The sequence below is a fragment of the Onychomys torridus genome, chromosome 4 (genome assembly GCF_903995425.1).
Source record: "Onychomys torridus chromosome 4, mOncTor1.1, whole genome shotgun sequence".
Taxonomy (NCBI): Eukaryota; Metazoa; Chordata; class Mammalia; order Rodentia; family Cricetidae; genus Onychomys; species Onychomys torridus.
The window spans coordinates 147,904,323-147,929,842 of NC_050446.1; the positions used below are offsets into that span (position 1 = coordinate 147,904,323).

At 42.5% G+C, this 25,520-nt stretch overlaps 1 protein-coding gene across 1 annotated transcript in view; it reads right to left on the minus strand.

Annotated features, from left to right (window-relative positions):
* Positions 1 to 25,520, minus strand: part of Cfap61 (cilia and flagella associated protein 61) — a 295,900-nt gene that overhangs the window by 225,617 nt on the left and 44,763 nt on the right. Inside the window, exon 9 of the mRNA XM_036186271.1 lies at positions 4,733 to 4,824. Within this exon, the coding sequence (XP_036042164.1) occupies positions 4,733 to 4,824 (92 nt within the window). The remainder of the gene's footprint in view (positions 1 to 4,732; positions 4,825 to 25,520) is intronic.

Consider the following 25,520-nt stretch of genomic DNA (forward strand, 5'->3'; position numbering starts at 1 on the left):
TCTCCTATGTTTTGGCCTCTTTGTCTTCAAAGGGAAGACCAGTGGACACATCTAGTCAGCAATCTTGTGTTGTGTGGTATTTTGTTTGTGTTATATTTTGTTTGTGTTTATAACAAATAAAGCTTGCTTGGAGATCAAATAAGCAGAGCAGCCAGCCACCAGACTTCTTACCTCTACAAAATCTCAAAATCTAAGAATAGTTGTAAGAATACAGACATATTCACAATGTTTAGAACCCAGTAAAAATTACCATTTACTCAAAACACTGGTACCATATATAGCACCTCAAACAGAGATAAATCCATTAATCAACCCCAAACTAAAATGGATGATAGAAATAGTAAACAAAGCTGTAGCACAAATTGTTAGAAGGTTTTATTAATAAAAACAAACATGATGCCAGTTATTGGAGTGAATGCTGGAAGATAAAGAAACAGAATAAGCCACAGCTTCCTCATCTCACCAATTCCTCAGTTGATCCTATTTCCTCATACTGGAAGCCTCTGAGTCCTTGTTCAAATGGATCTCAGCTGAACTGCTTCTCAAAAACCTGAAAGCTTAACCAGCTCTAGTTCCTTGTCCTCACACCTTAAATACCTTTCTGCCCTCACTTCCTGGGATTAAAAGCTCTTGTTACCACACCTGGCTGTTTCCAGTGTGGCTTTGAACTCATAGAGATCCAGAAGAATCTCTGCCTCTGGAATACTAGGATTAAAGGCACGTGTGCCACCATTTTTCTGGCCTCTATATCTAGTGGCTGTTCTGTTCTCTGACCCCAGTTAAGTTTAATAGGGTGCACAATATCAGAAGCATTGATAACAGATTGCATTTTTCAACCTGTGCAATGCATATGCACTATAGTTTTATCTCTAGAAGTCTATGATAGATCTCTTATGTCTCTCTTTAATCTTTAGAGCAAACAAAATATAGTTAAAATAATTCCTTTAGAGAACACAAAGTTGGGAGAAGATGGGGAAGGAGGTAGATCTGGGAGTAACTGGGGCATGTGATTGTGATCAAAATATACTATACACATGTATAAAATTCTCAAAGAATATATTAATGAAATTATTTCAGTGGCTTTGTTTACTATTTCTATCATCCATTTTAGTTTGGGGTTGATTAATGGATTTATCTCTGTTTGAGGTGCTATATATGGTAGCAGAATTTTGAGTACAAGGTAATTTTTACTGGATTCTAAACATTGTGGATACATCTGTATTCTTACAACTATTCTTAGGTTTTGAGACTCAGTTAAGTTACTTAGAAATAATTTGACCATTTTGGTGCGTGGGTCATTAGAGAGACCTGGAATGGTGCTTTCTCTAAAACTAACTATTCTCATTACAAATGTGTACTTTCCCCGTGCCTGGACAAATTTGTTGAGTCCAGACACCATTCCCAGCCTGTTAGCCTTAAGTACTGCTGGCTCTGATTCCCTGGGAAGGTTCACTGCTCATGTCTGACCTCAGTAGTTTCCTTACATGCATGCTCTGACCAGGGCTCAGCTGAAGACTGAAAAGCATTCCTTCCCATATGGATGACAGTGCTCACTCTCTGGACAGCTCTCTCCTCTCCACTCCTCTGTCTTTCAAACTCTAGCCTCTGTGGCTATTTGCCTGATTCTCACGTGCTGTGAGGTGGCCTGGAAACTTTCTGAGGCCAGCAGGGTGGGACAATCACAGATTCACTCACCTTGTTTCCCATCTCAATGACATCAGGATCCTTTGCTATCATAGAAAGAGAATGCTTGCTTTGTGTATTTCAGACCCTTTTGGCGGGGGGTGTTTGGGGACAATAAATGTGGTGTCTACTGCAGCACAACATGAAGTGTTCCATTTTAGACACAAATAGAGGTCTCTTGCCTTTCTTTGAAATGCCAGTCATGAGTTTCACTTCCCCCCATTATCCAGGCCCTCCAATCTTCTTTGAAAATGTCCGCTCTTCTTTTGGTCCTCTCTTCTTGGTGTCTTCCATCTTCTCCATGCCTTTCACTAAGAGCCTCCTTCCATTACATACAACTTTTTGCAGGCTGGGGCAAAACTCTGATTTAGAGGTTCCCTCAGCACTTAGCAGGGCACCTGACCATTATGATCCCTGGATCCATGTGGATAAAACTGTACTTGAAATATGATGCCCAATTATTACACATTGAGACTTTTTGTGGCTTGGGGCAACCAGCAAGCATTCTTCCATAGAGAATTTCCACAACACAAAAATTGGGGAGGATAATCCAGGGGACCTAGGGTGAATCAGGTCCTCCTTCCTTCTTCTCCCAAACATTAGTGCGTGTGTGGTGATTGGTAAGGGGTACTTATTTTTCTGGTGTAAGGCTATAAAGGAGGGGGAAAGGAGGTGCTGGGGCTCAGGAAACCATAGTTCTTTAGCCCCCCCCCCCCAATCCTGAAGGAGTCAGTCAAGCACAAGTTGATGGAACTATACCATACTATACAGTCCCGCTCAGAGTCTACCCATGCTGAGTGCTGACATAGTGCCAGGATATTAACAGTAAACTAAAGGTGAACCCATTCATTTCATCCACACCTGCCTGACCCACTTCTTGAGGTCTTCTAAGGAGGGGACCTGAGTGGCCAAGCTCCTGAGGACAAAGGGACATGCACTGATTTCTATAAGTATATGAGGAGCTAAAACCTGCCCCTCAAATACAGGCATTTTTAGACACTGGTAATGCAAATGGAGCCATGGCTAGATTCCTGGGTCCACCCATTAGCCATATGTACCTCATCACATGACTAGTACAGAACTCCTTGGGAGTGGACTCATCCTCTGGTACGGGTCTGGGCAGCAACATATCACTTGGTTCGTTCTAGCCACACTGGCAGCAAGAAGGTAAAAGAAAGCTCATCCTGAAAGCACACAAGTGGAGTGAAGCCCGCCAGCTCTCGAGGAAGCAGTGACAGAGGTCTCTGTGATGTAGCGAGGCCCAACCAGGGCAGGAAGGAACATGCTGGTGCATTTGACTGTGTGGAGCCTAGATGTTTCTTCAGAGACTCTGGATTGCTTAATCAGCTTCCCATGAGCAGCTTCCTCTGCCTTAGCCTCCTCTAGTCAGGGAATGTGCAGGAAGGAAGGTGCAGAGGAGCTGGTGGCATCTCCAGCTGGGAACAGAACTTGACTATGGTTGTTCACATATCACTGGCTTTACAAATATATAAAATACAAGAATTATAGGATCATGGAGACTTGCACTAGGTTCCAGAAAGCCACAGAGGCCAGGCACTATGTGGCAGGTTCAGATGCCCTGGGGGGTGTTCCTCAAAGATCACTGTATGGAGCTGAGATAATGATGCTTCAGTTGCAAAGAGACATTAGGGTCTGGAGACACCAGGGCTGTGGAACACTCACTTAAGTTGCAAGCACAGACTGGAGCTGGCCTAGAAGAAATGTCATGCTGCTACAGGAGGCAGAGCTGGAAGAGTGGCACTACCCAAGGCTGCTGGAGTTCAGATGATACCACCAAGAGCCCAAGATGCTGGGCACACAACAACAGTGTTTGTTGTTTGCCCGGCTGGGTCTTTGTTTTGCTTTGGTTTTCCCTTACTATGTCCCTAGTCCTTTCTTTCAGAAGGGGGGTTTTACCTGTGCTGGCAAATTATTAGGAGTGTAGTGGGTAGCCATTCCAGCTTTGATCTGGAAGTTCCAACCCCCATTGAGGCTTCAGTAACTGTCACGCCTACAAGGCGGGCTGAGAGAGGACCCTGAAGACCCGAGATCCGGATGTGCAGTTCTCTTGGTTCCTGGACCCTGGACGCTGGAGGTAGACGGAGCAGAGTTCTCCAGAGAACACCACGAGACTGTGCCACATCTTTCCCAGACCCTGTTACCTATCCCTTCACTTGTAAGTTACCCCACAAAATAAACCTCCCTTTTAACTACGTGGAGTGGCCTTAACAATTTCACCAATATTAGGAATATTAATATTTTTTATTTTATAGGAGCTCACATGTAAAAGACGGCCTTGAATCTTCTTCCACAGGAACTGGACTTTTGAACAGTGTTTGGACTGTTACAGACTATGGGAGCTCTAGAAATACATTAAGTGCACTTTTTCATATGAGATGGCCATGAACCTTTGAGGACCATCAGTACAGTGTAATGGCTAAAGGTGACATATCTGGGTTTCTAGTTGACAAGGTGTAGACTTGTGATAGTTAATTAGCATTCACCTAGAAGATATTCCTTTGGGTATATCTTTGAGGGTATTTCCATAGAAGGGAAGTTCTACCCTAGATATGGATGGTACCATCCCATGGGCTGGGGTCCCAGACTGAATTCTGGAAGGGGACAAGGAGGAAGCCAGTATTCATCTTTCTTCCTCTGCTTCCTGACTTCAGATGCAGTGTGATCAGCCGCTTCACACTCCCATGGCTTCACACTCACATGGCTGTGCCATCACATAGGCCCGCCTTGATAGCCTATAGCCTCCTCACACTGTAAGCCCAAACTAAATCCCCCTTGCCAAGGCTGCTTTTGCCATGTAGTTGTCAGAGTAGTGAGAAAGGTAATAAATACAGGATGAAGTTCCCTCCCATGCCAAAGAGGCTTGCCCATTAACAATGGATGCAATCTCACCACCTTAGTGTTAAGTGGGGCCTTTCTGCAGTAGATGACAGAATTCAGGGATGAACCTAGCACCAAAGCCCCATTCAGTGTCACAAGTATCCCCAGGCCCATCCCCATCCCTCAGGCCTGGGCAAGGAGTGTCCCTTACCTGTGTCTCTACCACGGCCTCTGAAGAAGCAAGCATGCCCAGTTCCTCAGCTACCTTCTGAGAACCCTGGCTGTCACTCTTGATTTCAGTATCTTTGAAAGAAAAGGTAGAGTAAGGACAGAAAATAAGTGATAAGCAAACCATAACACCACAGGAAGCTGGGGAACATGCTCAAGTGCTTTTAAGTAATGGTGGATCTGCAGACGTCTATTCCAGAGAAACCGGAAAAGAGCACGGAGGTCTGCCGCCCACCCTGATCCTCACGCTGACACTCAGATTCTAAGCTACTTCTTCTTCAGCCCTTCTCTGCCTCATCCACATGATGAAGATGAAACCATGCTGCCCCAGGGAAGCCACACAGATGAAATGATGCACACAAAGGGCATGCTTCCGACACCCAGGAGTCCCCAGCCTCTGCTGAGCTCTGGGTAACAGGCTCCTTTGATGTCAGGCCCCTTTGAAGTTTATAAACAACTTCTTGGATGGCAGGCTTTGAAACAGCCCTAAATTAGAAGATGGAAATACCACAATTTACTATACAGTGTTCTCTGAATGCCAAAGATTAGGAAAGGGCTGTTCCTCTTTGGAAATATCCTCAACTTAAGGTCTGCCAGTGACAAGGGCATTAGCATTTCTTCCCTCTTTTCCTTTCCCTAGTTTCTGCTTCCTTTCCACCTTCTACCCTCAACTCCAAGGCCCTTTCTCACCCTCTCTAATCCTTTGTCAGGATCATGCTGACAAAGCCCAGGCTAGCTTTGAACTCACACTCCCCCTTCAGCCTCCAGAGCACTGGAATTATAGCTGTATGCAACCAGGTCAGCTCCCTTTTCTGTTTTCTAAATGAGAACTGGAGCTAAGCTGTTGTTATAATATGCTCTGCAAAGCAAGGAATTTGGATATTCTTTACAGGCTTCATCTACAAAAATTACAGTGGGAAAATTTGCCTATTTCCCATACAAAGACCTCCTCCCTGCCAGACTCTCCCTCTCTCTGCCTGCTCTCCCCCCCCCCTTTCTGTCTCCAAGTCATCCATGCCCTAGGTGGGCATGTGAGACCATCACAGTAGGGATGTTTGTCCTGCCTTCCGCCTCCCCTCAGCCTGCTCCATTAAAGGACCTCAGCAGTGACGCCTCTTCTCCTCCTCTGATGGGTCACAGCTCAGAGCAGCACAGAGGCTCTGCTTGTAGGCAATGAGGCACCCTGGGTCCTCTGAATGTCCCAGGGATGTAGTTAGTGTGAGAAAGCTGCTCTGCCTTCACAGTTTTAACTGTCCCATCAGATACTGCAGAGTCAGGGACAGCTGGTGATTCTCTCTGCTTCCTTCTCTGGCTAGCTTATCTTTCAACAACAACACCAGGATGACTCCTCCAGACACTGTTCAACCCAAACTACTGCACCATGAATGTCTTCTACCTACTTTTGACAAAGATGTGGGTAAATGAAACACAGTGAGAGTCTCAGAGAAAAAAGTGATGTTTGAAGAGGTTTTTCAGAAAGCAATAATGTTGAAAGTACTAATGGGAGAGACTCATATCCAGACATGAAATACAGCTCGTTGGCCATGAAGAAGTGTCCTGAGAAAAGAGAATCCTGAAGAAAGATGCTTCCAGGAAAGTTAAACCTATGGTGTCTCTAGCCCCTGAGTGTGTCCTGTGCTGGGCTTCCTAGCACTTTCATGATGATAAGTTTGGCATGCTTTCACAGGCTAATTCACTTTGTCATTAAAACACAGAAAGGTGGTGAAGTGAAGCAGCTTCTACAAAGCTCTCTTCTATGTGACACCTACTGAGGTGAACATGCAAAACATTTCCAAGATCTGGAAGTTTCCCTCATCCCCCTGGGGAGTCGACACACCTATTCCTGAATTCTACTATTATTGATTAGTTTTGCTCTCTGTTTTAAGCTACACACTGTATTTTAAAATGGTAGTTCTTTTTTTTTTTTTTTTGGAGCTGAGGATCGAACCTAGGGCCTTGTGCTTGCTAGGCAAGCACTCTACCACTGAGCTAAATCCCCAACCCAAAAATGGAAGTTCTTATTTTAACTTTCAGACTGAAAAACGGAACTAAAAGAAAACCTAAGAACACAACCTACTCTATATGTATATTTTTTACAATTACAATAAAATTTCTAAAAAATTTAAAGAATTGATTAGATTTACAATGAACTAATAATCCTGGTAACTTAACCACTTGATAGTCTAATGCTCACAAGACAATTACTAACTACAATGACTAATTGTCTTAGCTAAACTGTTGTGAGGTGTTGAAGCTTATTATTAAGCAGCTGCCACCACTGTCCCCAGAGATGGCTGCATTTCAGAACTGGGCAAGGTGATGCTACATCTCTCTTCCCAAAGTCTCTTGGGTTTTATGAGGTTTAATTAGTTAATGCTCACAATGTACCCCGAGGTCATCAAATGTGACGCGCTATCTCAGAAAAGCCAAGGCTGTGGTATCATGTGACACTCACTGAAAACCACAGCTACAACTTTGTTATTTTATCGCTGCCACCACTGAAGTATTTCCAAGTCACAAACAGCAGATTATTCTAGCAGAGGGGGAGAGGACACAATTGTCTATGGTGTTCTCTCTGTGTGATGTTACTTATCTGAAGTGGGTTTACCACAGGCTAGAGGTTCAAGTACCTCCCCGGTGCAAGCCACTCCCAAAGCACAGCATCCAATGATGCATTCACAACTATGACTATCTTTAGAGAGGACCCCAGGTTACATACGCTTCAGGCTCCACTGGACTTTGGATCTACCCTGCTGTTTCTAAGATGAATAATACACAGAGAGGGCAACATAATATACTTGGAAGGCTTCCGAAAGAAATCATATGTGTTTTTATGTTCATTTTAAATATTCATCAAAAATCCTGTAACTGTTTTTATGCAAGGAAATAAGGTGATCCTAAAAGAGTAAATATAGAGAAAAAGTTGGTAAACAATGTTTTACAAAGGAATAGAGTGGTTCAAATTTCCTATACTATAAAGCCAGTTTTTAAAACAGAGGATCATTGAGGTAGGAATGGAAAAGAATGGACTAAAACAAATATAGCCAGACAGGAAATACTGACTGATGTTAATGATGTGTCAAGTTGGTTAAAAAAAAAAAAAAAAAGTAATAAGCTATACAGTAGCATTGGCTGACCGTGTTAGAAAAAAGATTTCAGCCCCTATTTTCTAGTGGCTCTCCAAATGAACTGTAGATAAGATCATACCCCAGAGGTTTCAAAATCTATTTGAAATGACTAGATGAAACTTTAGAAGACTATTTCCATGGCCTTGTGGGTGGGAAAACCCTTCCTTAGGAATGCAGAGGACAAATGTCACAAGAGAAAAAGGTTGTCATACTGGCTACACTAAAAATGTCAAGTTCTGTCAAAAAGTATCCTTTCAAAGCTGTTTTAAAAGGAGGCACATGGGGCTGTTGAGATTGGCTCAGGCCCTTGACACCAAGCCTGATGACTTCACTTTGATCCCTAGGACTTCCATGGTAAAAGGGGAAGACGGACTCTTGCAGGTTGACCTTTGACCTCTACATATATGCCATGGTACACCTGTGCCCACATCCATTTACACACACACACACACACACACACACACACACACACACACATATACACACACACACATGTTCACAAAAGTGGATATATGAAGCAAATATTCACAAATCATATAATAAACCAGTAATTGAATTCTAGAAAACAAGAATAACACAATAGGTGAAATATATGAATAAATAGGAATTGTAATTAACCAGCAGACATATGATGTATGAAAAGCATTCAGCTTCAACAGTATGCAGAGAAATAAAATTAAAACAATGACAACTTCTTGCACCTAGCCCATGGCCAAGCTGAGAAACTCTCACATCATTAAGTACGGGCAAAGGAGGAAAGCTCAGAAGATGCCGCTGAAACTTCTGTTGACAATGTGGACATCTCCAAGCCTAGCTGAAAAGTTCTAGAAGAGCGCCTATAGAAGGTGTAAGAGTCAGGTACGAGGATGCTCATTTCCACCTTGTTTGCAACAACAAGGCAGGAACAACCTGAGTACGACTGGCTTCCCGGGACTAACCTCTCAAGTGGGTAAACCATTAGTAATGCTGTTGGAAAAGGGAGAGTCCACATGTACATCCATGCCAGGAATCCTGGGAAAGGAAACATCACCTCACAGCTTTGAACATCATGAGCAGAGTAAATAAAAATAAAAAATCACTTCAAATGTATCCTGACACATCTGCATAAGTAAATGAAGCATGCAAATTCACATATAAAAAGTAGAAACTATCAACTAAGTGATAGTTGAAAGAGTAGTTGTTGCATAACAATTTAAAACACAGAAAACACAACTAAAAACTCACATAATAATAGAATCAGTTTTGCAGTTTCATTGGCAAATTCCATAGAACATTTAAGGAATCGGTATTTCTCTTCCCTCCATTCAAAATAGTGTCTCTGGCTGGAGGAGTAGATCAGTGGTTAAGCATCTGCCTAGCATGCATGAGGCAATGCTGGGCAAATAGAGACAGGGGGATACCCAGGACTAGCTGCTGGTCAGCCAGGCTAAGTGAAATAAGTGAATGCCAGGTTCAGTAAGTAACATTAGCTGCCTCAAAGCATAAGGTGGAGGGCAACTGAGGAAGACTCCCAAGAGCTGGTGAAATGGCTCATTGGGGAAAGATTCGTGCCACCAATCCTGATGGCCTGAGTTCCCTTCTCTGGGACCCACGTGGTCAGAGAGAACTGAGTCCCACAAGTTCTCATTTGACCTCCACACATTTGCCATGGTACCTGCACACACACACACACACACACACACACACACACACACACACACACACACAGAGAGAGAGAGAGAGAGAGAGAGAGAGAGAGAGAGAGAGAGAGAAAGAAAGAGAGAGAGAGAGAAAGAGAGAGAGATGCATACATACTTGGTCAGTTATATACATATAATTTTAAATGATATTTGATTCCTATATTTTCCTAAAAATAAAAATCAAGTGCATGTGAATAATAAATGTAAACATGAAAGGCAAAACAAAGGCAGGGTACTTAAGTAAACTGTGTCAAGTCTACTCTACTTTGTCCTATCAAAAATGTCTATACAACTTGGAGCACATTACTTAGACTTCTTCACTGAAGAATTTCCACTTGGTGTTTAGTGTTGGCTAGAAATGGATATGTTAAATCAGATAAAATGTGATTCAAAACTAACACTGTGTTACAAAAATATTTTATACTAGTAAAGGACAGTCTCCACAATGACAATCTCACTATGCGAAACCATAAGCATTGTGGTGGTTAGTATTGTAAGCTTGACAAAATATAGAATCACTAGATGGGCCTCTGGGCATGTCTGTAGGGGTTACCTTGACTGTGTTACTTAAGCGGGAACACCATCCCACTGTTGGTGGTGCCATTCTCTGGCTGGGATCCTGGACTGCAGAAGTGGAGGAAGGGGCTAAGCAGGAGCACAATTTCATGGGTCTTCACTTTCTGACTGTGGACACTTGGTGACCAGCACCCTCGAGCTCCTGCTGACATGACCCCCTTGCCATAATGGGCTGTATTCTGGAACTGTGAGCCCAACAAAACCCATCTTTGTCAGAGATGACAAAGCAAAAGAACAGTAACTAAGATATAAGACATGCACCAGAGAACCCAGCATCTAGGTTAGGTAAGCCAAAAGCTTTATACACACATAGAGAAATAGACAAGATGACAGTGAAATGGGAAATTTTCCTGTCTCAGAATTAGGCCAGGTCACAATAATGAGGATATAGAATAGTTGAGTGTCATTAATAAGATGTTTTTCTCAGCATGACATGAAATCCACACCATTCAAAAGTCCACTGTACAAGAACTGACCCTATATCAGGCTAGAGTAGAAGATATTCATTCAAACTCAAGATAGAAAGTACACCGATTATTCTTCTAGACAATCAAAAAATTGGAAATTAAAGACAAGAGAGCAAACACACTATAATAATCATACCAACTGGCAACCAAACTGCTTCCCTAAATGAATTTTAGATAAAAGAAGGGACTATAATTACAAGCAAGAATTAATCATAAAATAGCAATGATGAGAATATTAATATCAACATTACTTGCTAATAGTTTATGAGACACAGGCAAGGCAATATCATATGGAAGATTCCCAGCTGTAAATGTGGAAAGATAAACACCCCTGATGATGTAGTAAACTAAACTGCAGACACCTGAATAATAAGGAGCAACAGGAAACGACATTATTTAAATGAGCAGAGTATAGATGGAAGTTTTCCTGTGTCGCGCACAGTCCTGCAGCCACTCTGTCCCAAATAAACACATAGAGGCTTATATTAATTACAAACTGTATGGCCTATGGCTCAGGCTTCTTGCTAGCTAGCTCTTATAACTTAACTCAACCAATTCCTATTAATCTGTGCAATGCCATGTGGCGATGGCGTTATTGGTCTGCTGGTATCTTGGTTCCTTGGTTGGCAGGCTGGCGTCTCCCCCGACTCCACCCTTCTCTCTGTATCTCTACTTGCATTTCCCACCTGACTTTAAGCTGCCTTGCCACAGGCCAAAGTAGCTTATTTATTAGCCAATGAGAGCAACATATATTCACAGCATACAGAAAGGCATCCCACAGCAGCAGAGTGTCCTGTAGACACAGCTTCTTCAACCCACACCTCTGAAGGAGTTTCCACTTTGGGAGAAGACTGACAATCCCCGCACCTGGCTGTATGAGTTCAACTGTCACAGAACCAGTAGTATCCCAGAGGGCCCCCCAGGAAAGGATTTTGTCTTTCACCTAATATTAATTAGAGAGGAGACGATGGTGGCTTAGAAGCAAGTAGCAGCCCCCTCCTTGTGTCTCTGTGGTGGGCATTTGAGGGGACACACTGATGGTTAATGTCAAACAGACACCCTTGGATAGATACAGAAAGTCTGGTTATCAGAAGACAGGGCTAGCTAAAGCCCATTCACACTGGGCAGGTAGCGCAACCCATCCACAGAGAGGAGGAGTGACAGAAAGGGAAGGAAGAAGAGACAGTGAACTAAATGGGCATAGAAACTGAAGCACTGAAGAGAGGCAGGCTGAATGTAGCTGAGTGTGGAACACTGGCACTGGAGAAGCACTGGCACTGGAGAAGCATGCCCCAGTATGAAAGCTCAGTGCTCTATGAGAAGGCAGCTTTGAGAAGGTTGCACCCAAGCTTGCTCCTCTGTCTTTTCTTTGCTTGTAACTCAAAGCAAGTGTTGCCACAGTGTCTAAGCCAATGTCTGCCATGTGGTCCACGGATGTGCCATCCAACCACCACAGAAGTTGTATCACTGAAAAATAGATGCAGTGGGATCTAGGTTGGAGATGCAGTACAGAATCCAGATCTCTTTCCCTTTAAAACCAGAGGGTATGATGGCCATTGAAGAGAGTGAGATCTAAGGTAAAACATGCAATTATGTCTGGGGACTGGCCTTGTTACCTGACTTAAGAAGCTAGATTCAGCCACTTCTCCTCAGTAGGCCAATTAAAGAGAAGTAATGGTGAAAAGTGGAGAAAGGTTTATCCAATGTGGCCACACCAGGTCCAGAGGCTACAATCCATCTTCGAGATGCTGACATGAGGTTTAGGTTTGAATAGAGGACAAACAGAAACTATAATGAAGCAGTCTTGCTCAAGATGTGGTTCACCGACCCACTGTTTTGATTCCAGTGGCACTTACAAGGTGAGCTGACACACCAGAACTGTGACAAATCTCTTCAACTCTATTTGGAGGGGTTCCTTTGCTTTACGTCACAGGTCATAAATGGGAGCCAAGGCAGGAACTAAACAGAAACCATGGAGGAATGCTGCTGATTGGCTTGCTCTCAACTGTTGTTGTTGCTGAGGACTTCATACATGAATTCTGTATTCACATTATTCCTACTCCTCCCTCTCCCCAACTGCAATTCCTCTTGTGCCCCCATTACCTCTCAAAGTCAGGACCTCTTCAAGTATTATTGTTACATAAATACATGTATGTGTATGTACACACACACATTTATACAACCTTCTGTGTCTGTTTAGTCTATGCTCATATTTGCATGTGTTCAGAGCCAACAACTTGGGGTCAGATAACCTATAGGGAGCTTGTCCCTGAAGAAGTAGTCTCTTAGCTGCCTGTAGAGGAGCCCTGTGAGAGCTTCCCTGTCCACACTGCCATACCAACTGTCACTGTGCGGTTCTTGTGTAGGTGACCATAGTGTTGCGGCTTCATGGGTACAGCTCTGTTGCTATACAATCTCTTAAGTTTTTTTTTTCTTTTGCATTTTATTGATTTGTTTATTATGTGTGTATGTCCATGTCCATATCTGTGTTCCAGTCTGTGTCCTTGTTGGTGTCCATGTGTCTATGTCCCTATATGGGCGTGTTGTGGGGGACAGTGAGGGGAAGAGGAACATGTATGAAATACCTTCCTGGGAGACAAATTCTTCTATCTGACACCAGGCTTCAGCCTTTTCTTTCTCCCAGCATAAGACTCCTGGGGAAATTCCAATTCATGGGTCTATTGTTTCCACAGTCTGATAGCCATAAAGTGGGGCATAGTGTCTCTGTTCGCAGGCTCTTCACTTTCCTGAGGTCCCGGCCTCAGGAAAACATAGTTGTGTGTGACAACTGACACACTGCACCTCCTGGACAGTAGTGCGTGCCCTACTCTGGGTGTGGGCTACAGGGAGCACCCGAAAAATCCACCAGGCCTGCAGCTTCCTGGAGTGAATCTGTCTGGAGTAGACTTCAGCCTAGGGAACTCCAGTTCCCTGCACTAGTGAGCAAGGGAACAAAGCTATTGTAACCAGACTCTGTGCCCACCCTATCCACACGCTCACTGCCTGAGGAGTAAGCAACACAGAAAACAACAACAACCCTGAACAAACCAGTAAACATCCCATAGCCCATGTTCTATCCAAGTGGTGCAGATCAGAAAAAGCAGAGGAATGTTATTAGGGACTTCTTACTTTTGCCTACACAACTACCCCCAGGGAGACAATGCTTTAATCTTTAAACATATTTATATTTATATTAAGGGGCTAGAGAGATGGCTCAGCAGTTAAGAGCACTTGTTGCTCTTGCAGAGGACCCAGGTTCAATTCCCAGTATCCACATGGCAGCTCACAACAGTCTGTAACCCCAGTTCCAGGGATTCTGACACCCTCTGAAGGTACCAAGGAAACATGTCATATACAGATACACATGCAGGCAAATTACAAACATATAAAATACAAATAAATAAATCTAAATATGTGTTTGTAACTATATTAATAACTTTCCTTTTTGGTATTTGGGTTGTATATATATCTATAGCTTTTAGTTCTTTATATATGTAATTCTTATTTTCTTTTCTTTTCAGTTTGTTAGTTCTCTTTTTCTCTTCTGCTTCTAATAACAGGAAAATTCATTATAGCCTCTGCTCCCATTCTCTCCCTTTCTCCTGCCTTTCCTCCTCTTTACATTTTGAATATTCTGTTTTCCAATTCTCGCTTTCTTCTCTCTCCTGTCTTTATTTTAAAAAATCATCTTTATAACTTTTCAGTTTATTTTAATTTTGCTTCTATCTTTCTTATAGTTATTGAACTGGTGGATGCTGGGCTAGTGAAATGGTGTGGGTAAATGTGCTTACTGCCAAACCTGACAACCTAGGTTCAATCCCAGGAACCCGTGTAGAAGAAGGAGAAAAACAGCTCCTCAAAATTGTTCTCAAACCTCAACACTCATCCTGTAGCATGCAAACACACATACACGCATGCTCGCACATGTGCTAACACACAATCAATCAATACATGTTTACACACATGTGGAGGTCAGAAGACAACCTGTAGGAGTTAATTCTCTCCTTTTATCATGTGGCCCCTGGGAACTGAATGCTGGGCTGCAAGAGCCTTTACTGAGCTATCTTACCAGACTCTTTGATTTAACGTCAACATTAATATCTATACACTTCTCTCTTATAATTACCTTTGCTCTGTCCCACAGATTCTGTTATAGTGTTTTCATTTTCCATTTATTGTAGGAAGTCTTTAAGGCTCCCTTTATTTTTTCAATGTCCCAATAACTGTTCTAAAGTATATTACTCAATCTCCATGTGTTTGCCTAATTTCTCTTGCTGCTGATTTCTAGTTGTTGTTTTTTTTTGTTGTTTTTTTTTTTCCATTATGATCTGACAGAATGTAAGCAATCATTTCCGTTGTTATTTGTATGTTGTGGTGGGTTGAATGAGATCGGCTCTTTGAGACTCATGGATTGGAATACTTGGTCCCCAGTTGGCATCCTGATTGCTGCCCTTTTGCTGTTTCTCTAGTGCTTCCTATATACTGTCTCCTGATCCACTTTTGCAGTGGGTTTTATTCTTTCTTGTCCTCTATGATTGTTTGGTTTTTTTTTTTTTAATCTTCCTGTTATGTGTGTAGATTCTTTTACGTGTCTTCTGAAATGCTGGTTAGTGGTCATAAATTCCCTTTTTTTACTCTGAATGTAAATGATCTTGCTTTTCAAATTAAAAGACATATGGCAGAGCTAAGACTGTAGCTCAACTGGTAGAGGGTTTGTCTAACATGACCCAAACCGAGTTTAATTCCCAGCACTGCATAAAACCATGGTGGCGCAATGCCTATAATCATTGCACCTGGGCCGTGAAGGTGGCTCAGAACTTTTAAGGTCACCCTTAGCTCACAGCACGTTCAAGGCCCACCTGGGCTACTAGTGATGGAGAGGAGCAGCAGCAGCAGCAGCACCCGCTCAGAAACAGAACCCAGGAAGTCTAAGGAGAGCATTTGCCTAAGTGGTCATGGAGCAGCAACCTGCAGAGGCAGAAGCCCGCACAGGCCAGAAGGGTGAACTCAGTAAGCACCCAAGGAGACCTCAAGGGCTGTAGGCACCAGTGGTGCCATCCTGGGCAGAGCTGAAATTCCACCCAAAAAGTGAGGGTGGAGCCAATATAGAAGGAATTAAGAATCAGCCTGGGAAACTTCTCAGTGGGAGAAGAAAATGCCCCTCTTTACAGGGAACATGGTGACTCAGCCTCATATTGCTAACATTTGAAAGAAAAGGACCCACAGCTAAACTAACATCCCCACCCCCCCCCCCCCCCCCACCCCCACCCCCATCAATTTAAGGTTGTTTCTTCTGTAATAAAGGAGAGCTGGAATTTTGCAGGTTTAGAGCCAAATTATCTGGAACTATTTTCAGTCTCCTCCCCCGCCACACACCAAAAAAATAAAATAAAATAATTGACATTCATTGCCCATCTCTGTGTTTGACCAAACATCCTGTGATTCTCAGGCAAAAACCATTTTAGAATGTACCATAAGATAGATCTCTTAGCTTTGACTAACTCAAAGGCTAAGAATGTTATCACAGAGCATCTGAGACCCATGACTTCCCTGCTTCACTGTAACCTATCCACCTGATGTTTCCACCAATGCCTTGGAAATGCTTTTATTTATAAATTTCTTCATTTTGTTACTAAAACAACTCCATAAAGTTGTTTCTCCATCAGGCCACAGTATTTGGGGGTAGTCTGAATCTGTGTGCCCAGGCCACGGACACTCATCTTCGACTCCAGAATAAACTCTATTTTATCATTTTGCTGCAAGACAGTGTTTGTGCATCGACAGGGCATTTCTGTCTGGGAGAAACTGAGTGCTTTTCCCATAACTCTTACAGAACACGTTTTGTAGAGCTAGTGCTGTGATTAGTTTGTTTTTTCTCTTGACTGCCAAATATTTTATGTAGACTTAAATCAGCACTCAACAAAAAAGATAGTCTCTTTCCTGTTGAGTTAGACACACACACACACACACACACACACACACACACACACACACCAAAAAAAAAACAAAAACAAAAACAAAAAAACTATACCCCAGTCATGCTAATAATTTTTTTCATCTTCAATATTAATGGTCATTTTCAAGAAAAAAAAAATCAAATTTTCTAACCCTGATTCCAAAAGGCAGGGTTTATTAAAACCTATGAGGAGATAAAGAGGCTTCCGGATGCCTCTCCCAGGTCTTTGGCTGGATGTCAGAAAATGCCAAAGATCAAGCAAACTACAGGAGGAGAAAGCTTGTGACCCAGGAGCAGAAGAGCGGGCTTCACGAGCAGCCCAGCACTGCATTTCCCTTTGTTTGCTGCCGTGTACTAAGACTGTGTTTTTAGTAAATTACTTCCTCTGTTTCTTAGCTCAGATTAAATTTGGTCCATGATAGGTTAAGAGTTGTCAAAATAAAAACACATTTGTAAGCAGAGCGAACTCGGGGCGACCCCCACGTAATGGGTGCAGCCCACTGACAGCCAATTTAATCAAGGGGGAATTCAGAGTATTCATAGAGAGCAATTGATTTTCAAGAGAAAAGTCAGCAGGATCAAACAGCCAGTTGGGATGAAAATCCCTTGAATCACCCCTATTGCTGTGTTTACCACCAACCAACTCCTGCCTCCATATAGTGTAATAGCCAAATTACTGTAATTATCCTACAGCCCAAGTGGCATATCAACATTATTTTAAACATGGATTTTTTGCATAATCTTTCATTATTATCATCCAGCCTCCCATTTGAAAATGGAAAACAACAACAAACTGTGATGTAGCCCCCAAAGATAAAAGGTCACCAGAGAGAACAAATCAAAGGGTTATTTACATGTGAATATACTGAGATGTGTTTTACAGTCAAATAACACTCTTGAAATTCATTAAATGCTTTCTCCCCTGCTTCATAAATATGGGCAAAAGAGACATCACCTACTGGGAAAATAATCCCAGCACATAATGATCATAAGGAATATAAATAATGCCACTTGCCTTTCAAAGACCTCCAGGCCCTGTATCAAAGCATTTGTGTCTCTGCCATTGTGAAATGAATCTGACCGCTGGAGAGCATGGCTGAGTCCTATCACAGGTTGCTCCCAGCGCTGAAAGGGGGAGTCGGAATGCGGACCCCCTTCATCTTGCTCTCTGCAAAAATAGCGCATTCTTCAGCAGCTGCCATTGTTTGTAGCCGCTGTTGTTTTTGAAATCCTGCAAAGGGCTTAGACGGCAGCACCCACCCCAGTGAAGACGGGAAATCAGGAACAGGTTTGGCTACATAACCCAAGGCCCACCCAGGGGGCTGGAGGCAGTACCCCTGGCTGTGAGCTCTGCCTCATATTCCTCCTGCTATGTTTACAAACCTAAAGATGTCCCCCTGAGATCCTCTTGCAAGAGCCTAAACTGTCTGTCTGGAGGACGACTTGGCCTGCACACAGGTCTGGTGTCATGTTCTTGTTGTCTAGACCTTTCTATGTGCCACTGGTGTGCACATAATTCTGGAAAATCGAAGTTGGAAGGAGTGGTTAAAGCCTTGGAGATAATAGAATTATTGGTTTTTGTTTTTGTTTTTTTTTTCCAGAGCTGAGGACCGAACCCAGAGCCTTGTGCTTGCTAGGCAAGCTTTCTACCACTGAGCTAAATCCCCGACCCCTATTGTTATTATTTTTACCTTCATGTGCTAAAGATATTCACTGGCAAAAAAAAATTTACAATAAATAAATAAGCTTTTTAAAAGGACAGAATTTAGGGCTGGAGGTACACAGAGCTCTGAGCTCAATCCAGAATACCACAAGTCATTTAAAATTAAAAAACAAAAAACAAACAAACAAACAAAAAAACAGTTTGAAGGGAAATCAATCTCAGCTGACATATTAAACTTTGTATGCACATTACATAGAGCAGCTAACTCTGTAGCCACGGCCAGGGTTACTATGGTCATAGCCTTGCAGCCTTGACCATGATGCATCAAAGAGCCACACCTCCAGACCCTAGGGAAAGAAAAGGGAGTGGGAGAGAGGGACCCAGATACTATGATAACAACTGGAGATGGAGACTGGTCAGGTAGACAGGGGTCCCACAGCAGCCCCTACAGTGTCCTTGTTACATGTTGCTATGCTGGGAGAGAGCTCTGGGTCCTCTTACTTTGTTATCTCCCATGAGTACCTCTGCCTAGAGGCTGTAATGTGATGGCATCTAAGAAGAGGCAGCTGAACACCTGGTTAGGCCAAATGGACTCACCATTTAGTAAGTTAAAGGAAGCCACTAAAGTGACCCCTAATCTAGTATGAATGCTGTTCTTGTAAGAAGAGGAACAAGATGGGATGGACACCATATGAAGACATAGGGGAAAGGTGGCCATTGGCAAGCCAAGGAGAGAGGCCTCAGAAGAAACCTGTTGAGGCACCTTGATCTCAGAGGACTTGAGGCCTTGGAACTGGGAGATAAATTTCTGTTGTTTAACTTGTTACCAGGGAAATTGGGGGGATCCCAAAGACAAAGATGCCTCTTGCTTTGTTTCTTTATTTGTTTTTGGTTTTTCAAGACAGGGATTTTCTGTGTAACAACCTTAGCTATGTTGGAACTCACTCTGTAGACCAGGCTGGCCTCAAACTCACAGATTCACTGCCTCTGCCTCCTGAGGGCTGGAATTAAAAGTGTGCACCACCACCACCAGATGCCTCTTGTTCTTAACACAAAATCCTGGGGAGACCCTGTTAGCATTGAGGCATCTGTACTGGCCTGCCCTTAAGCTCCTGACAGGATATATCCTCAGCTGCAGCCACTAAGAGCACCCCCTGTGCCCATTCGCTAAGTTTCCTTATAAAAAGCAGCCTTGCCCACCTCCCTGTCTCTTTCTCTTCCTGAGCTCTTATCCCCAGGGATCAGTCTCTGCCCCTTTTGCTTCTCCCCCCCTCAAAAAACCCCCCACGCAGGTCCTGTTGTATGCTGTGACTCCTTCCCCACATTTTAAAAATACAACAGACCCCAGTTAAAGATCTACAGGTAACTGAGGTCCAGGCTGCACACACATGGGCAAGAATGTTGCTGTGCTCTGTACACAAGAATCTCGTTCACACCTGAAGTCCAGGTGAAGAACCAAGTAAGAAAGAATGGAATTGGGAACAGAGAGTGGAGCCTTAGGAAGACAGGCTGAAAGACTCGAGGATATTTAATATACAATGAAGTGTTAATGCTGTCTCTCATTTCTGGTTTTTTGCTTTTTAGTTTCAGTTTTTGTTTTTTCTTTTAGCTCCAGGACATACAAAGTGAACTCAGTATTTCCTAGCCCCAAAGGGAAGAGAACCCGAGAAAAGCAGCAGAAGTAAATTCAAATGAAAAGAAATTAAGTATGACAAACATTTCCTGACAGCAAGAGTGATATGTTTGATAATTTTGAAGGCAATGTTGCTTTTTTTACATGGGGTATTTTTGAAAAAAAAATATTTTGAATGGCCTTTTAACATATAATAAGCGACACTTCTTCTGGATGGCTTGGTTACAAGGAGCTATGGTAATTATCTTTTTCAAAGGTCACAATTCTGCTATATAAAATGAAATCCCTCCCTGCCAAGGAGCACATCAAATTCTACAAGGATTTTTGTAAGGTGGGCCCCGGGTGTGTAATGAGATTTACAAGTCTGAACCTCGCAGGGAGCTTATAAAACAGAGATCTGTGCTGCCTGGAACACACCGGCCTACATGACGAACAAAAGTTGTTTTATTTGGGCTTATCTTTTTTTTAAGCCATTAAACTGGGTGATGCCAATACAGCTGTGGAAATGCAGGCTGTGCCCTATTTTGCCTTATGCATCATCAAGAAAATTGCCAGCTCAATTCTGATTCCAAAATCTTTATTGTAATGATGCAGCTAACAAAAGCCACAGCTTGATTTGCAAACACCACAAGGAGCCAGGGAAGGGGCCAACTGGAAGGGAACACAGCTTTGAGTTTCGAGCCTTTTTACTGTCACTAAAGGAGAATATTCATTAACTACTAGGCATCTGGAACACCTTGATGTGGTTCTGCACAACTTAAAAGGCTCTTAGACCTCACTTGGTACTATCTCCCACATGAACAGAAAGCTCTCTCGCTGTCTCTGTCTCTGACTCTCTCTCTCTGGTACATATTACTATTTCTTTACAAATCTTCCAATATTCTAGGAACTCACCACTTCTAACATAAGTTCTCTATTAAATAAAAACAATAAATAGACTTTTACCAGTTTTGTTTATAGTAGTTCAAAATCTACATCCTTAGAACTCACCCCAGTCAACCCTACTACAGACCAAGGCTGCTTAGCATAAAAAAAGCAAAATTTACAAATGTATCATGGGTTATAGATATGCAAACAGTCTACTTATGGGGATAGGCACATGCAATACATGTGAGAGGTAAACTGTGCACAGCTAAGCTTTTTAGACTCCCTGGACATTTATAAGGCTGACATGATGGACAGTGGGCTCATCATAGCGGTATAAAGAACTAGAGAAGAAAGGCTCCTATACTATCTGAAGAACATTAAGTTTTACTACTTTTCTGCTTGGAAGGGTTGAGGCTGCTGTCAAGTCCCAGTTTTCCCAAATGTGAGGGAAAGTAAGATCTTGAGTCAGAGATTTATGAACAGAGAACACAGGAAGAAAATTGAGGAGGAGGGACAAGGAAGGAACCAAGGAAATGTGTATTACTAATGACCATGGTAGACAGCTGGTACTCAGCCCTCCCCTCATGTCATCTCAGAGTCCTCCACCTAAAGGGTAAGGGACCTGGGAGGTCTGCACCTCAACCCAGTCTGGTGTGTGTGAGATAAAGGCTTTCACAGCTGGTGCAGAGACTGGGTCAACTGTGTGTTGGTTCCCTCAGAAGCAGATCTGGAGTCAAAGATTGAAAGACAGTCATATGTGGGAGTCCTTAGGGACAGCAGAGGTCAGAGGGCAGGGACTGGATTCAGGGAACAGTCAGCACATGCGGTAGTCATTCTCTAGCTCTTCCAGCTTACAACTTGACAGGGCAGCCATCTTCCTTTAGCTCTAGACAGGCCTGAAGACACAGGAGTGAAGATTCCAGCAGGAGCAAGTTGTCTTCAAACATGTGCAGAGGATATGGGTTGGTCCCTGGGAAATCACTAAGGAAATCTCTCATTAAACAGCTCACTGACATGAAAAACCCTGATTCTATATTTAGTGAAACATACCTGTCATGGAAATATTCAATCTATATCTACTCTAGTCCTCTTTTTGCCTGAGAAATGTTTATGCCCTGGGTGTATGGGTATATAAAATATATAAGTAAATTAAACATTTACCAATAATGAATCATAAAAAAATCATTTGAAACCAGTTTTTGAGTAAACATGTCATTTTACCATTTTGGAGCATGGGTGTATGCTCTTTGATATGTGTTCATGAATGTACACAAGCACTGCGGATGCTAGAGGAAGATGCTGGATGTCTTTCTCAATTCTTTTTTTTTTTTTTTTTTTTTTTCTTATTGAGACAGGGTCTCTCACTGTACCTGATTCAGCTGGACTGGTTGGCCAGCCACCCCTAGGGACTGTCCTGTCTCTGCCTCCTCAGCACTGGGATTACAGGAGCATGCTACCATGCCAGGCTTTTAAAGGTACTGGGATCAAATTCAGGTCATCATTCTTCTGTGGCAAGACTTTACCAACAGAGCCATTCTCTAGTCCATGTTAATATTTATTAAAGAGAAAAGTAAATTTGCATACTAATTAGATACATGTGATTTACTTTAATATTAAGAATTAGGTCTTGGCAAAACATTTAACTCCGAAGCAGTAGAACATGCCCAACATTTTTAGAGGCGACTCATGTTTTGGTTGCACTAACGTTTTGGCTGTATAATTAAATGCTGAGATTGCTGCTTCCCATAAGTGTGGAATACAAAATGGCAGCAGTATGCCTGAGACTACTGTATAAATTGTTGGAAATTCTATGTTAGTCTCAAGCCAAAATTCATTCTGTGATTTTGCATGTGGTGTATATACTTGATAGTGTGGGTGCTTGCACATGTGGTGGTAGGGGGTGCCAGAGGCTGACACTGCTACCTTCCTTGATCACTCTCCACCTTTACTCTTTTGAAACAAGGTCTCTCTATGAATGAACCTAAAGCTCATTGATTTGGCTAGATTTGCTGGCCAATGAGCTTCAGAGATCTATCTACCTCTACCCCATCCAACTCTGAAGTTATAGGAATCATTAAATGATTTTTTTTAATTAAATTCAAGCCAGCAACTCAAACAGCAATTTTTAAAACCAAATGTTTGAACATAATCCAACCCAAAGATATATTAATTTGATACTTACAGACTGAAGTATCTTGATAGAAAAATATTAAAAGCTTAAAAATATTAAAATCCCCGCTCTGTAGGAGTGGAGAATTTTATATGTAAAGTAAAAACACTGAAATTCATAACCCTCTCAGGAAACATTCCTTAGCATGAAACGATGTGACAGATGGAGCACTGTAAACAGATGTAAACATACTGTAAACGGTATATGTGTGTGTTCAGAACCAAGGCTACAGTGAAGTCACATGATATGACACAGGTGAACACCACCAGAAACATCTTGGATTCATTGCACAGTTGATTCTGAATTGATTTTTGGTCACTGAAAAATCTTTGATTGTTGCCAAATTTTTTGTAACCCCTACACTCAGACCCCACTGGGGTTGTGACCCACAGTTAAAGAAGCTGTAATTAAGGAAACAGGTGGAGTTGAGCTGAGAGTGTAGCTCGGTGGTAGACTACTTGCCTGGCATGTATAAGACTTGTGTATATATTTGTACAATATATAGGTATACTGGCAAACTTATACAAGTTTGACACCCAGTCCTCAAAATAAAAAGAAAGTCACCTCACCCAGATCATCACTTTGCACAGATGCAGAGAGGCTAGATAAGTGGCTGGACTGGGCTTTTGAGACAGTTCCTGATGAACTCTATAAACCTTGGACAAGCTGAGGCAGAGGTGAAATACAGAGAGTGTCACCTGCCCTAACTCTCTAGCATCGAGCTATGAGGATACAATGAGGTAATGCATACGAACATCCTTTAAAATGAAAAATCACTGTCCTTCATAGTCTTTACTGCCAACTTGACACAACCTAGAGTCACCTGGGAAGCAGGGACCTCAACTGAGGAATTGCCCAGATCATTCTGGACTGTGGCCATGTTTGTAAGAGACTGTCTTGATGGATGATTGATATGGGAAGGGCCAGCCCACTATGGGGGCACCATCCCTAGACAAGTGAGTCCTGGCTATATAAGAAACCTAGCTGAGCATCAGCTAGAGAGCAAGCTGGCAAGCAGCATTCCTCCATGGTTTCTGCTTCAGTTTCTTCCTGCCTTGAGCTCCTGCCCTGACTTCCCTCAGTACTGGATCATGACCTGGAAGTGTAAGCCAAATCAACCCTTTCCTTCCCAAGTTACTTTTGGTTAGAGTGCTTTATCACAGCATCAGAAGAGTGAGTAGGGAAATCAGCAAACAAAATACAAACTTAGATACAAACTACAATGATATGTGCTCATTTAAAACACAATTTTCAGTCTTACTTTCAAGAAATTCTATTTCCTTTAACTGGAGAGTAACAAAAAACAAACAGGTCACAGCTCATTTTCAGTCTTCTCTGGAGCTTCCTCTGTTGATGGGATGAAAAGGCAGCTGTGGAATTTGTTGATGACTCTGCTTGGCTATAATGAGCTGCTGAGGACCTATGACTCCATCCCCGAGTTATCTCAAGTCTACAATAGAAGCTCCCTGGTAACAATTTCATAAAGAATCATCTTTGTGTCACTGAACAGAAAACCAATTTTCAAAAATAAACACCCTGTGATGGGTGACGAGTCTCCCTGCTTCCTTTGCTTGCCACCCTGTCCTAGAGCAAACGATTTAAGAAACAGGTTGTGGGGTGGGAGGTAACGAGAAGCCAGCTGCCTGCCTTTCCCGTCTCTGTAGAATTTTGCTAGCTAGAGACATAATAAATAGTGTGTAGTTTCAGGCCCACTGTTCTGCTTAACATTGACTCTCCTCCTCCTCTCCAATAAAATTTCTGAGACAGGAATTTTTCATTCGTTCTATATGAGGAACACCAGTAGTGTCAGGAGGACTCAGCCCCAGGAGGAGTCTATAGCCTTCCAATCTGGTTTTTGGTTTTTGTTTGTTTGTTTGTTTGTTTGTTTCCATTTTTGTCTTTTTTAAAGAATGATAGCACAGAAAACAAAATAAAACAAAACAAAAAAACTTTAACATTTACATGCTTGCCACTGAGCGAAATGTATCACAATTTTAATACTTACTCTTCCTAACCATTCCCCAGGTTGGGTATTATTTTTATCTCTCCTGTATGAGCCACAGCAAGGCTCCTGTTTGGTGCCACCTTCAGAGAATAACTCAAGCATTGGAAAGCAACTGTGACAACTTCTAGTTCAGGATTATCTCATGGTATTTAAATGTTCCTCCAGAACATTCTTTCCCTGAGAGCCTGGGCAAGCCACCGTTCACCATGAAACAGCAATACTCTCAAGACTCACTTTCAGGAAGGGTGCTGTTATTGGTACAAAAGGGAAGAGCCTTTCCAGGAGGGCATCATGGTTCTGTGTGATGAGTATGCACAGTCAGGACTGGTCTGCGCACCCATGTGTCTAGTGTTTGGTTTTCCCACTGAAGGGACAAGGTTGGCTAAAATGACACCTGTAATTGACTGGAATACCAAGTCCTGTGCACCAACCATATGGCTCCTCTTCCCATTTTTGATCAGCCTTACTAAAACCATGTTAGAGAAATCATGTTAGAGAAAGCAGTGCAATTAAAAAAAAATCCTGATTTTCCTCTGAAGAGTGAGTGAACATCCAGTCATAAAGAAATACTACAAAACACTAACTACTTTCAACATTTACCAAATTCATTCAAGACATGGACACCAA